Genomic DNA, 14,503 nt, shown 5'->3' with positions numbered 1-14,503 from the left:
TCTCAAAGGAGAGACATTAAAAATTTGCATTAAAAGTATTTAAAGAAGCCTCCGAAGGTGGAATCTCTCCTGCTATGAAAGTCAGCATAGAACTTCTGTTAGTCTCAAAGGTGCCACAGGACTCTCTGTTGCTTTTTACAGATTCAGACTAACATGGCTACCCCTCTGATATTTAGCATAGAACTGGTTATCTCAGGGTTCCAGATCACATTAAAGAAAAGGAGGGGACTCACCTGCAACTCATAGTGGTCCACCCCTCTTCCTCTAGCACCAGTGACATGTATTTAATCTTTCCCTCTGATTGTTACAATGTTTCCCTCATACCATCCTGTGTACCTAGCCTCTCAAAAGGACATAGAGTTCAAAAGATCCATACTCACTAAAGGAAAAATAACTCTACACAGTCTATGGATCAAATATTGACTTCATGTTTCTTACTTGCAAGACAACCAGGAGCACTACCATCAACCTAGAGAAAACGCCTAGCTGCTAACATTGCACCAAAATAAAAATTCAGAGCCTAGCACATTATGGATCATGAGCATTGCAAAAATCCAAGTGTAGCACCTGGAACCTGCTGGATCAGCAAAATTTTGGTCCCGAGTCCCTAAATTCTAATACCACCATAGAGAAAAAGTCGAGTTGCTCCTACTGTATTAAAAAATTCAGGAACTTGACACAGTCCAGGGCAGGAGTGCCCCAAAAACCCAGATGCAGAAATTGGATCCTATAAAATCTATCCAAGTTTCAGCCCTTATCCAAATTCTATGAGATTAACAGAGAATAAGTGTAGCTATTGTGATTGCACCCCCAAATAAATAAATAAATAAATAAATAAATGCTTGATGCATTCTGGTACATGTAGTGCCTGGATCCATCTGTATCTTGGCAATTTCTGGTGTCAAACTTCTAATTGTACAATATAAATAGAGAATAAGGGGAACAACTCCTTCACTGGAAACATCTGACTCTTATCAATACTGGCCCAATATCACTGGAAAAACCTGTATCTAGTACCTGGAGCCAGAGGGAACCTGCCAAATTTTAAACTCAATCCCTGCGCGCCCCCCCAATTCTACTGTCCAAATAGAGAGAAAAATGTAGCTGCTCCTAGTGAATCCTCAACTCGGGACCTTGTTACAAAGTGATGCAGCAGCACCACAAAAACATGTATCTGGCATCCCAAACCTGAAAATGCTACCAGCTAAACAAAAAAGGGCAGCTGCTCCATTTCCACTGCAAAAATCTAGACCCTGCTTCATCTCTGCTCAGCAGCCCCACCAAGACACATATCCAGCACCTGGAGCCTGCTGAATTATGCCACAAACCCCCAAATTGTACAGTCAAAATAGACAACACACGTTGCTACTCCTCTTTGACCTGAAACATCCTGGCTCTGACACATCCCAGGGCAAAAGCAATGCAAAAACGCATATCTTGCACCTGGATTCAACATTTTTGGGAGGGCACAAACCACTTAGTTTTACTGGAGAAATAGAGATCAAATATAATTGCTGTGAGGTCACTACAGAAATTTGATCTTTGATTCATCCTGGCACACAAAAGTTGAAAAATCCAAATATAGATTTGGATCCAGCGAGGTTTAGCCCATTTTTCTCCTATATCCCCAAATTTCTACCTTCTAGATAGACAGCACGTGTAGCCATCCTTTTCTATCAGATAAATCTGTATCCAATGCATTAGAATTTTCAAAGCAATCTGGGGGATTTTTAGATTTACATCTAACATTACAATGTGGTTTAAAGTTGATGGAAGATGTGCCTAGCTCCTTAAGACTCCTTTGTACATCTCCACCAAGCGGTGATAAGCTAAAACCACATATTATGTGGTCATACCCAGATACTAGACCAGTTCCATTGCAAAATTTAAATATTATACTATGACAGTTGGATGCATCTAGAAAGTTCATATCATCAGATCTGGGTTCTTATGGCTATGCAGATGTACAATGCATAGGATATTTACTATACTGCTACATTTCACTATTGATGCTACATGTTTCTATTTAGACAATTCTGTTTAGATTTTTGCAGGGAAGTAGGTGCTGAGGTTAAAAATGAGCAGGATCCAGGTACCAGATATGTATTTTCCAGTTCTGTTGGATCAGTAGGCATCAGGGTCTAGATCCGGGGTCGGCAGCGTTTCAGAAGTGGTGTGCCGAGTCTTCATTTATTCACTCTAATTTAAGGTTTCGCGTGCCAGAACATTTTTTAATGTTTTCAGAAGGTCTCTTTCTCTAAGTCTATAATATATAACTAAACTATTGTTTTATGAAAAGTAAATAAGGTTTTTAAAATGTTTAAAAAGCTTCATTTAAAATTAAATTAAAAGGCCGAGCCCCCCAGACCAGTGACTGGGACCTGGGCAGCGTGAGTGCCACTGAAAATCAGCTCGGGCGCAACCTTCAGCATGTGTGCCAGAAGTTGCCTACCCTTGGTCTAGATTTTACCAGTGATGCAGAAGACATTTACATTTGATTCCTATTCAGATTGTATCATTTGGATTTGAGGGCCACAGTTGCAAATTTCAACTGGTTTCAGAGTAGCAGCCGTGTTAGTCTGTGTCCGCAAAAAGAACAGGAGTACTTGTGGCACCTTAGAGACTAACAAATTTATTAGAGCATAAGCTTTCATGGACTACAGCCCACTTCTTCGGATGCATCCAAATTTCAGCTGGATTCTGGTTTTCGTTGCAGTACTCATGCACCGGATGCATGAAAGCCCATCATGGATGATTTTTAAAAAAAATGATTGTGCAAAAGGAGTAGCACCAGTAATCTCTGGTGCCAAATGAGCGTGGGGCCTTGTGTGCTGCGGTTTGTGGAAGGGAGCCGAAGGTGTGTGTGGGTCACTGCAGCTATTCCACGCGCCACTAGGAAGGGGGTGGGGGGTCATTCTCCAATGGCTCGCACCGCTCCAGCTGGCAGCGGGTGACTGTACCTGGGAGAGCAGCTTCTCTCTGCTTGTGAGTCCCAGCTGGGGCTACTCAGCGGTGGGAGCAGCCCAGGGCGCCCTGCTCGGACCCGGCCCTCCGTGGGGGTCCCGGACTCCCGCGGCCGCGAGCCCCGATGCAGGGAACCCATCCTGCCCCCTTGGAGCCAGTGACCAACCCCCGGGTGCCCCCCGCGCCGGGGCGGGGGCAGGCTGGCGCGGACCCCCGCGGCGGGCCGGGTCTCCATGGAGATCCCCAGGGCCCCGGCACGGCCGCTGCGGTTGCCACGGGAGCCGCCGCCGGTCTCCGCTTCCAACGGGCCGGCACCAACAGCCGCGGGCGGGTTGAAAGTAATCAGCGCCCGCGCGGGAGGGGCTGCGCCGCCGCCGCCCCCGCCCCCGGGACGCGGCTACATAGGCTGGGCTGGGGGCAGCGGCGCGGCTCGGCTCGGCGCCCTGGCTAGTCGCTGCCTGGCGGGCAAGGGGCGGCGGCAGGAGCAGCAGCAGCAGCGGCGGCGGCGGCGGCGGCGGGGTCTCCCCGGCTGCGGGGCTGGCGTGTAATGCCGGGCGCGGCGCGGCGGGGCTCCCGGGGGCACTAGGGCGCGGTGGGCTCCTCGCAGGACCCCAGCAGCGGGTGGCGGCTCCTTCCGCTCGGACTCCAGCGTCCGCGGGGCGCAGGGGGCGCTTGGGCCGGGCATTGCAGCCGGGGTTGGGGGGTGTAGGACCACCTGGGAGACCGCTAGCCTGTAACCCTCCCGCTCTGGGGACGTGGCTTCAGCGTGCTCTGCCCTAGTAGTATGCAAAGGCAAGGAGAGCCTCAGACCTGTGCATCAGGGAGCCCTCGGCTTTCAGTAGCTTCTTCCCTTGCATCCCTGACCCCCTTTCCGCGCAATATTCCCACCCGGAGCTGGTGTCTTGCTCCGCTTCTCCGGTCCGCAACGCTTGTAGGGCGTTAGTGTCTTTCTAGAACTGCCTCTCCAGGGCTCCCAACAGGGAAGCAGAGTTTTTTGGGGGGTGGCATTAATGAAGGCAAATCTGGTGCACTGTGAGTGTGGAAAAAGACGTACTGCTTATGAGTCACAGATTCTAATCTCAAAAAGGATCATTGAGATCATCTTGTCTGACCAATATAATGTAGGCTAGAGACCTCCAGGAAATAATCCCTAGAGCGTATCTTTTAGAAAAAGATTTAAACCTTGTCAGTGATGGAGAATCCCCCATGACCCTTGGTAAATTGTTCCAGTGGTTAATGATGAGACCTAGAATCTACCTTTAGAATAAGAAGCGGTCATGGGAGAGATCTGTGCTCCTTCTAGGAGGGGGAAGGGGAATCTGGACTGTTCTCTTTAGAGAGGAATTGGGGTGAACTTGCCTGAGATGACTAATATGCCATTCTCTTCTCTTCTTAGGTGTCAGCTGCTGACCTTGAAACAATGGATCACAATGAGAAGAGTGGGATCTCCCAAGCTGGAAGTTGGGAGATCCGCCGTGTTGCAGCTGGGCCTTATTCCAACCAAAATCCCCCACAGAGGGCTGTGCTTGGGCTGCTGACTGAGAATGGGCAGTGCTTGAGGGCATGTGGCCAGGTAACTTTTGGGGGGTGAACCCCATTGCTTATTGTGGGGTTACACTGATAAGTGGCTGGCAAACACCCAAGGTGCCTTTTGTGCATGTGTGGATGATACTACGTAAGTCACATATAGCTTGTGCAGTTGCCATGGAAGCTTTTCTTGTCTCCAAACAGATTTTGTCAAGGCCCCTGTTATTCCAGCACTGGGTTTCTTCTTACTATGCATCTTAACCAGAGACAATGAGGAGGAACTACGACCGTTTTTTCCTTACCTAAATTTAGTGTTTCTCTAAACCTAGCTCATCTTTTTTTAAACCTTACTTTTGTGAACTGATATGTAAACCGTCAAGGACGTTGCTGTGAATGTTGGTAAACCGGAGTTTAAAACATATGTGCAAAACAGGTATCTAAAAGTCTGACTGATCAGGACATATTTAAGTATGTATATACCTAACCTAACTTCATTTCTCCTCTTCTCTCCCTCCCCTCCCCCCCCAAAGTGACAAAAGCCTGATAAATGACCTGACCCTCAGCATGCACTGGAGGGATATAATACCAACTCTGGCAATTTTATTGCAAATATCATGTTTTTTGGTGTCTTATTTAAAGCCTTAGCTCCTGGAATCCTGTGATTACTTGAGACTCTCAGTTCAGCTCTTTTATCCTTAAATTCTAGCTCACAGGGTTGCAGAAACAAGCTTGAAAATGTGGCCCAAGTGCAACTTAAAGGCTCAAAGTAGAAGGCAAATAAAAAGAACCCAGCATTTATTACCTCTTGACCTTTTTTAAGGTTATTTCATGCTTTCTTTTTTGAATGCTTGGCGCTGACAGTACTAGGTTTGCAATATGGAATTTGGCTAACTCACATGATTTGCTTGTCTCTCAGTATTTCATCCAGATCACACGTGGGATTTAAAAGGGTAGTGCTTCAATCCCTGTTCAGTTAGCAGAGCTTTTTGAGGAGGTCATGGCTAGCTAGTATTCTACAGTGTGGCCCTACTGACCATTTCTCCTTTGCTCTAACTTGGAGCCTAGCTTTAAGTAACGTTTCTGGAGAAGGAGGGACTGTTAAGTGGCGTCTCTTTGCCCCTGGCCTATGGAATGTAGGACTCAGTAGAAATTTATATGCCTCTTAACTGCCAACTACTGCTCAAAGGTTCCGTGGCTCGGTATATGGCTCCTACAGTGTGTTGATATGGTGGCAATCATTCAGAGAGCAAGAATTACTTTTCGGATAGCCTTTTTTCTTGGTTTCCCTCATTCTTCAGAATAAATTTAGGTGCCAGAGCCACTATGCAGATTTTAATCTGGTTAGCATGACTCTCTAGTACTCTACTGTGTCATAGACTGGAATGGTCCTTGCATGTATAGTAGTTGCTACTCCTGTGCAAACCTCTTTTGAGGAAAGCAGTCCAATGGGATTAGAGTAATAACAGATTACCATTTAAAGGTGGTAATCCTTAGAGTACATCTGGTATTGTGCAATAAAAACAGACCCTTTCCCCCCACTGTCTTCAGATCTGAATGTCTAAAGCCAGGCTCCTAAATAAAGGAACCTGGCTACAGAAGTTTGGCATACCCACAAATTCCACTGAAGCCAAATGCGGGTTGTAGGGCTCAACATCTCTGAAAAGCTCTTATTTGAGTCACTGCAACTGCAGCTCTTATTGACATTGTGGGATTTGTGATTGCTCAATATTCTGAAAATTGGCCCTCTTTCATTTCAGAGCCTGACTTTGACCAAAGCTTTTTCAAACCTCAGTGCCTAATGTATTGCTCAAAGACATGATTTATGATGCACTTAATACAGCGTATGCTCATTGGGGGCTGCAAGCTCTTACCTCATGTTCATGGGATGAACAGACAAACTACTTGCCCAGTTCAAAACCTTCACTAAAGACATGGACTAAACTCTAATCCACTTGTGCAGTTCACTGACATACTCACTAGAATTATAAGAAACTTTTGCTAGCTTTCATCTATTCTACAGGCTTGCTCTTGACTATTGGCAGTCCAGGAAGACTGATATGACCCTTATAAAAGGCTTTTATTAGCTTTTCAATACAAAATCCAGTTTTTTTTCCCTGAAAACTATACTCTTAAAATTACCTCTTGCGATATAGGGCTTAGCATTAGTATACATATGTAAAAACCATTTTAACAACCTTAATATCAAATTATAAAAGACTGCTTTAAACTCTTAATGCAGCTCTTGTTTTCTTCAGCAAGCTAAGGTAACAAGTGTTGGGCTGCATTTAATGTTGGTAGTTCTCAACATGAATAAATTGAACTGTAGCTCAGAGCTTATAATTACAGTTGGCATTTCAGCAGAATTGCTCAGGCTGGCCATCTTGCAGATGAATGTTTGACACTAGCAATATAAGATTATTCAAGACTGAACCTGGCTTATTAAACTGGAAGATAGATAATTCTCCATGTAGCACAAATGTCCATTACAGCAAGATGGCAGTAAGCAGAATTACCTAAATGCCAGTTGTAATGGCAAGCTTTGTTTCCACTAATGTTCAGTTTATTGATGCAAGTGCTTGCAGTCTGCAGTGCTAAGGAAAATGGGTGGCTTTCCTCTAAAAATATTAATTGCACTGTTTCTGTTTGTACTTAAATCTCTTCCTACAGGTTTAATCTGACTTTATTTTCAGGGTACCACAATAGTCAGACGCTTCTCTGGCTCTGAAAATGCTTTCCCTCCATCTGGAAAGAATACATTGCCCAGCTGTATGGTCAATGTAACATCTAAGCAAGGGTTTGCTATATATGTAGATGAACCAGAGCAGAAAGACAGATGCAGCTGCACAGTTGTAGAAGAGGTGGAACCTAGCCTGTGTGAAGTGGATACTAGCACAATGAAACCCAATATTCATCTGCTGTTGGATTTGAGTACAGGTAACTGTCACTGCTCAAAATATTGCTTGTAACATTAATCTCCTACATGAAGTGGCTGGCTTTTTTAACCAAAGTAAACTTGTCTAAATTGTTGGACCATATCAGGGAATTTTTGTATTAGAACCATAAAGTGTATGTGTATAACAAGTCTGAGGCCAAGAGAGACAAGGGGTAAGATTGAATTCAATTGAATTCCCCACAGCTTAGGCCTCTTGCTTTTCCATTTCTGTGTCTCTCCCTCTCTGTGAGAAACATGCAAGGCCAAACTGCTAATTGTGTTAACACATCCTAAGACAGAAAGTCTGTTCTCAAAAAGGAATCTGGCTTTGCAAAAACAACTGTAATTGTTCCTCAAAACAGAACACGGCTTTTAACTTGTTTGCTATGTATGTTAAAGTTTAAGTAGATTTGCAACATCCTGAGAATTGTTAGAAGTTAAAAGCGATAGTGAAGTAATAAATCTATGTTAAAATAGAGGATATATGTGAATGGATGCTTGATTTAGATAAAGGATAAATTCCTTTAGATAAAGGATGAATGGTCAGGGAAGTGCCAGCCTAAGAATTACAACCGCAGTCTTGATTGGCCGAAGAATGCGCAGACTAGAGATAACTGGATGACCTCCGGAGGGAAGGCCGGAATCCACCCAAGTGCCCCCCTGGATGGAGGGCTGAAGACTCCAAAGAATAAGATAACACTCAGCCATCAGGGATGTGCCACCTGCTAATTGATGATCACCTCAAACAAACATCAGCAGGATGAAGCAATTCCCATAGACTTGTATAAGGACAAAATCCTATAAGAACAGACTCTAAAGACTGAACATTTTTGAGTCTGGTTCTGCAACCACCCTCCAGGAGCATCGGATGTGCATCTGACAAGGACACAGCTCCACCCTCATGTGCAGGCTACCTGGCCAGTACTCTGTCATGAGCAACCTCTAGGCTGGTAACTATAACAACTCTGCAGAACTTGTATGAATGAGTGTGTGAATGAATAAGGAATGGTAGTGAAATAATGAGTTGCATATTCTGATTTCTCACTCTTTCTCTGTATTTACAATAAACCTGGCATTTTTGCCTCATCCCTCTTGTAAGGTCCTGTTGGTATTATTTTATTAGTGTAACATAATTATCTGTAGATTACTTGTTCATATAAATGTGATTGAATCTTGTACTGCCAGAAAATCGGCAGGATAAGTTGGAAGGAAAAATGTCCCATCTAAATGTCTCGTTGGATGCCTTATGTAATAAGAATCCTGATTGTGCAGGTTCTCCTATGTTGGTGGATACATCATTGCAATCACAACATGAAGTTCATGTGGATAACATCGTGGATGTAATGAATGTGGGAGACTATGCAGAAGATATTCATCAGTATCTTAGAGAAGCTGAAGTGAGTGGTTTTCCCAAGCCTATAATGTCAATGTTTCCTTAACCCTACATATACTGGCAACACTTACCTCTTAGATGTAGATTGCCACTCTGAAAGTTGTCTCATGCAGCAATACTTTAAGATTCTCAGGTTGTCATTTAGCATCTCTTTACTGCTTTCATTCTCTTTAACAAAGCATTCTCAGTAAGTTCCTTGTGTTGCTGGCCAAGGTCCGAGCAGGAGGTAGTGAGAAGATTCTTCTAAAATGCAGGACAGCTTTGACTCTAGCTCCTCTCTCTGATGAAATGTGTAACTGAGCTTTGCTGGGGTGAAGAGACTTTCAACAGCTTTTGAGAACCTATTTATCAGGTTGTCAAGTATCAGGGGGTAGCCGTGTTAGTCTGTATCTACAAAAACAACAAGGAGTCTGGTGGCACCTTAAAGACTAACAGATTTATTTGGGCATAAGCTTTCGTGAGTAAAAACCTCACTTCTTTGGATGCATCCAAAGAAGTGAGGTTTTTACTCACGAAAACTTATGCCCAAATAAATCTGTTAGTCTTTAAGGTGCTACCAGACTCCTTGTTGTATTTATCAGGTTGAGAGTAAGAGAGTATGGCAAAAAAGGCTGTAGCAATCTGAGGAGGTCGTGGTTATCTGCGGCTCCTACCCGCACCAGAGTAGTGCTCCCCTCCAAAGCTCCTACTATACACTAGCTTTTACACTGTGTGCTAGATCTTCCTCAATTACAGTTGTCAAACTTCATGATTAACTTTTATCACTGAATTCAGTACACTCACTGATGGTGGGAATCAGTAATGGTCTTAATATATTGACCATCAGTGAGAATAATTGCTTACACCATTGATATGGCAACCGTGGTTCTTATAATGTCCTAATTACTGAACCTCCAATCTTTCCAAACAGATAAGGTACAGGCCAAAACCATATTACATGCGAAAGCAGCCAGACATCACCTCAGGGATGCGTGCAATCTTGGTGGACTGGCTGGTGGAAGTTGGGCAAGAATACAAACTTCGTACTGAAACACTGTACCTAGCTGTCAACTTTCTGGACAGGTTTCTTTCCTGCATGTCTGTCCTCAGAGGGAAGCTGCAGCTTGTGGGAACAGCAGCAATTCTTCTGGCTGCGTAAGTGTTCTTTGTTGCCTACTGAAGTCTTGACAGACAAACTTCTTGTGGGGAAAAGACCTCTTCCTCTCATTTAGCGGTTGAAACTAAAATCTATTCTGAAGAGTTGTGCTGGTTCTGACAACACAAACCTTGTCGTGGTAAGAATTTGTCTTCAAACTAACATGCTATCATTCTACTTAATTCACAAACTCCTCTTAGTGATTTTGATTTTGAACATGGACTAAACCAAAACTTATTTTGTCTGAAGCATATTGTATCACTTGGACTTTTGGCTCTTAAAGCTTAAGCTGCTTAACTTCAATGTGAATTCTGTTTAAAAAATGGTACAACATGGCATCTTGTATAATATGTTCTTAAGGAGGCAGTCTAATGTCTGTAAATGCTGCCCTGTTTTATAGTCAATCTAAAAAGGACTTGTAGGCAAGAGCTGACTGTATTAAGCTGTCAAAAGGTACCATGTGTGTTACAGGATATGCTTAGGTCAGGGTTGAAGTCTGTGAATCTTCTTGGATGAAGGTGGACCCATATGCTCATCCCAGCACTGACTCCTACAAGCCTTTCTTTCTGATTGAAACTTCCAACTTTATAGACTTAATGAACTTTTTGCACTCCTTTTTAGGAAATATGAAGAGATCTACCCTCCGGAGATAGAGGAGTTTGTGTATATAACAGATGATACTTACACAAAGAGACAGCTATTAAGAATGGAACATCTGCTCCTGAAAGTACTGGCTTTTGACTTGACAGTACCAACTATCAACCAGTTTCTCCTTCAGTATTTACAAAGACATGGAGTCTGTGTCAGGACAGAGAACTTTGCAAGGGTATGTGTTACTGTCTTCCCACAGCCCTTCAAGCAGTGTGATTGCTAAAGCAGGAACATGTGCGGGGTGGAGACATGGGAACTTTCAGACTCAGTTTACTCTCAGGAGCATCCTCTTGATTGGAAAACACCTACCCTAGGGAACATGCTGAGGGTGCTTGCCTATCAAACATGACTAACACCCTGATAAACCAGTACCCTAACCTAACAGGAGATTGCATGAAGTGCAGGCCTGGTAACAGTGCACAGCACAGGAATTAAATCTAAACCTAATGGCAAAATCTGTTGCGCTTCTTGCTTTCCAAAACTACAGCTTTACACTGTCTATATTGATAGTACATATATAGTGGTAGAGCCCAGAGGCCCCAACAAAGATCAGGGCCCTGCCATGCTAACCACTGACTGTACCAATATAATATAGCTCTACAGGACGTATCCTTTCACTATCAATGTAAAGGACAAAGGGTAAAAGAAAGCAAGTCTTATTCCCACTGTCACAGATGGGGGGGAGCTGAGGCGCACAAACTAACTTGCCTGGGGCCATATAAGAAGCCTGTGATAGAGCTGAAAGCAAACCCAGGCCTCCTGAGTCCCAGTCCAGTGCCTTGACCACAAGACTGCCCAGCTGTCACTCAACTAACTGGTATTTCTCTAAAAGGTGACTTCTGGCCCCATTGAAGATCATTGTAGAACTCTTGTTGACTCCAGTGAGGGCAGGATTTCCCCCTAACTTTCTAAACAGATAAAACCGCTTTATAATGATCCACTGTTCTCCAAAACTATGCTGCTGGAAAGATAACCAATGCTTGTTTAGAGCACACTGAATTGATCCCACCGTATACACAGAGGTCTATTTGAAAGTAACTTTTGCAAACTTCTTTTGCCTAGTATGTAGCAGAGTTGAGTCTCCTGGAAGCTGATCCATTTCTGAAGTACCTTCCGTCACAAACTGCTGCAGCAGCTTACTGTCTAGCAAATTACACTGTGAACAGGCATTTGTGGGTAAGCTGTTAATTATCTGAGGTGCTGTGGAACAGGGGGTTTCCTAATCTACAGGTTCAGACTTCAGTGGAAAGAATCTCCACTCCACATAGTATGAACTAGCTTGGGAGGTTCTAGTTCAACTAAACAGGCTTTTCCACTGGCACACAGTTAATATCTAGCTCAGAGGTGGGCAAACTACCGCTCGCAGGCCACATCCAGCCCACGGGACCCTTCTGCCTGGCCCCTGAGCTCCTGGCTGGGCAGCTAGCCCCTGGCCCCTCCCCTACAGCCATGCCGCCACACGGGCAGCACTCTGGGTGGTGGGGCTGTGCGCTTATGCTGGGCAGCGCAGCAATGTGTTTGGCTCCAGCCAGCAGGCGTGGCTCCAGACATGCTGCTCTGAGCAGCATGGTAAGGGGGCTGGGGTTGGGGGGGGGGGGTTGGATATGGGGCAGGGGGTCCTGGGGGGCAGTCAGGGGGCAATTGGATGGGGCAGAGGTTTGGGGCGGCAGGGAACAGGGGATTGGATAGGGGGTGGGGTCCCAGGGGGCCTGTCAGGGGGAAGGGGTGTGGCTAGGGGTCAGGGCAGTGAGGGAACAGGGAGCAGGGGGGGAGTTAGGGGCAGGAGTTCCAGGAGGGGTTGGTCAGGGGACAAGGAGCAGTGGGGGGGATTCTGAGGGGGGCAGAAAGTGGGCGGGGGGGCACAGCCTTCCCTACCTGACCCTCCATACAGTTTTGTACCCTGTTGTGGCCCTTGGGCCAAAAAGTTTGCTCACCCCTGATCTAGCTAGTCAAAGACTTCTGCACAGGCAGGAACAATACTTTGGCCACTGGCTGAGACTAACCTGTTATGGTACGCAGTCCTAATGGGACTCATCATATAATTAACCATCTTGTCAATGTATTGATGCCACCCTATAATAAACTGATCGACTGACCTCTATGCAACTGTCTTTGTGTTATGCGGGGAGAAGAATCTTAGTGCACATGGCTTTTATCCAAATACCAGTCTTATTGGTATTTGCCTATGTGCTGTAGGAATTATTTCATTTGGTGGTAATGGTAGGGGACACTGGTCAGAACTGGTGAAAGACATCAGCAAGCATTCTGTCTGCATCAGAAGGAGCTTCTTGTCAGCCTTCTCTGCTGTAGTAGAGACCTAAAGTGGACTTTGATGCTAGGATGCATCTTGGGTATTGAGAGGGTTCACATCCTCTATGGTGATTGCTATGGGATCTCACTTCAGCAGCAAAATAGGTGCATCTGTCCATCTAAGTATTCAGCAGAAATGTGACTTGCTTCTTGACAGAGGGCCTCTACCAAAATCTGGAAGACACAGTACCTAACCAAATGCAATAATGTACAGTAATTCTTTTCTCTACTGATCAGCCAGAAACACTTGCTGCATTCACTGGGTATTCGCTAAGCGAGATAGTGCCTTGTCTGAGTGATCTACATAAAGCATGCCTTGATGGTTCTCATCGACCACAGCAAGCAATTAGAGAGAAATACAAGCTGTCAAAGTAAGTTCTTAAGACACTAAATGCCTTCTGTTTGGCTCCAAACGACAGCAGGGATTAAAATTGGCCAATTTTCCTCAACTAATGCAAATCATGCTGTTCTAATCAATGGAGCTATGCTGTGGGAGGTCCTATGTGCAAGCTATTTAATAAAAAGTTTCTACATAACTGGTAATCCTATCTAGTAGTTGATACTAACTACACATCTTGAAGGTTGAAGTGAGCTTAATAGTAAGAACTGTTCTTATAAGAGCAATCTTCTAATCTAGGCATAGCCATAACTCCGTTTCAGACTTGCATGATGCTGAAGCACTCAGCAGCTGAAACCCGAATCATTCATGTAAACTCAAGAAGGGTTTCCTACTAACAAGATGTCGGTTAAATAACTTGTAACTAACTAGCTGCTTGTTTCTATTGCAGGTACATGCATGTATCCTTTATGGAGCCACCAGCAGTTCTTCCTCTGCAATAAATGCCAGTGAACCAACACACTAACTAAAATCGAAGCACTTGCCTCCTGATCAACAGAGTTGGTCTTACATTTTTATAGGGCACTGCAGGTCATGTGTCAGTAACCATGATTCTTATTGTTTTAGCTGACATTTTTAAATATGATTTTTTTACAAGGACTCTAGACTAGTTTTAATGTAAACTAAAAGCACTTTTAATAAATATCTTGCCTTATGAATGTCTCTAGCGTCACTTATCTAAGCTTTAACTTACTAAGAATTGTGGTGGATTCTCCATCTTTGGCACCTCTTTAAATCAATATTGGGTGAGTTTGTTTGAACTGGAGCATCTTAGGAAAAAAACTCAAAAATCCTATGGCCTATGTTCGACAGGAGGTCAGACTGGATAATCATAATAGTCCTTGTGGCCTTATAACCTGTAAATCTTATCTAGATCCCAAAATGGGGTGTGAATCAAGAGGAGAAACTGTATTGACTCTTACCATACATTAATATAATAGCTGCCCTGCAGATCTTGCAGTCAATCTGTCATTTGAGTCTTGCTTCAAACAATAGGAAGGATAGCAAAGGCAACACGAGATCACCTAACTATGAAAGTTAGCTATTGCACAAATCCTCTTGAATATAATTCCTTTCAAGTGCTGCACCATTGAATCATCAGTGGGTGGCTAGCTTCTTTTAGGTGAGATCATAGCAGAAGTGGTCTTAAGTGAATTGGAGAAAGCCGTATGGTTAAGTTTAGGGTTGGTGTTC

At 44.3% G+C, this 14,503-nt stretch overlaps 1 protein-coding gene across 3 annotated transcripts; it reads left to right on the top strand.

Annotated features, from left to right (window-relative positions):
* Positions 1-3,197: 3,197 nt before the first annotated feature.
* Positions 3,198-13,968, top strand: CCNA1 (cyclin A1). Of its 3 annotated transcripts, none has more exons than XM_054015283.1 (9): positions 3,198-3,302; positions 4,361-4,537; positions 7,182-7,425; positions 8,696-8,820; positions 9,727-9,950; positions 10,573-10,777; positions 11,665-11,778; positions 13,150-13,283; positions 13,701-13,968. In XM_054015283.1, the coding sequence occupies exons 1-9, from the start codon at positions 3,198-3,200 to the stop codon at positions 13,750-13,752; spliced, it is 1,380 nt and encodes a 459-aa protein (XP_053871258.1). In that variant the 3' UTR covers positions 13,753-13,968. The 3 variants fall into 3 exon arrangements, with proteins under 3 accessions (XP_053871258.1, XP_053871260.1, XP_053871259.1); XM_054015284.1 differs by lacking the exon at positions 3,198-3,302 and adding an exon at positions 3,371-3,508; XM_054015285.1 differs by lacking the exons at positions 3,198-3,302; positions 13,150-13,283 and adding an exon at positions 3,370-3,508.
* Positions 13,969-14,503: the final 535 nt, after the last annotated feature.

The sequence above is a fragment of the Malaclemys terrapin genome, chromosome 1 (assembly GCF_027887155.1).
Source record: "Malaclemys terrapin pileata isolate rMalTer1 chromosome 1, rMalTer1.hap1, whole genome shotgun sequence".
Taxonomy (NCBI): Eukaryota; Metazoa; Chordata; order Testudines; family Emydidae; genus Malaclemys; species Malaclemys terrapin.
Note: the sequence above shows the minus strand (reverse complement) of the source record. Positions and strands in the feature narration are given on the sequence as shown.

Bases quoted from the DNA above. Each gene is read 5' to 3' on its own strand.
- CCNA1 (XM_054015283.1), top strand. From the start codon at position 3,198: ATGGAGATCCCCAGGGCCCCGGCACGGCCGCTGCGGTTGCCACGGGAG. The intron at 8,821-9,726 runs GTGAGTGGTTTT...CTTTCCAAACAG, and splicing joins AGTATCTTAGAGAAGCTGAA to ATAAGGTACAGGCCAAAACC. The intron at 10,778-11,664 runs GTATGTGTTACT...TCTTTTGCCTAG, and splicing joins GGACAGAGAACTTTGCAAGG to TATGTAGCAGAGTTGAGTCT.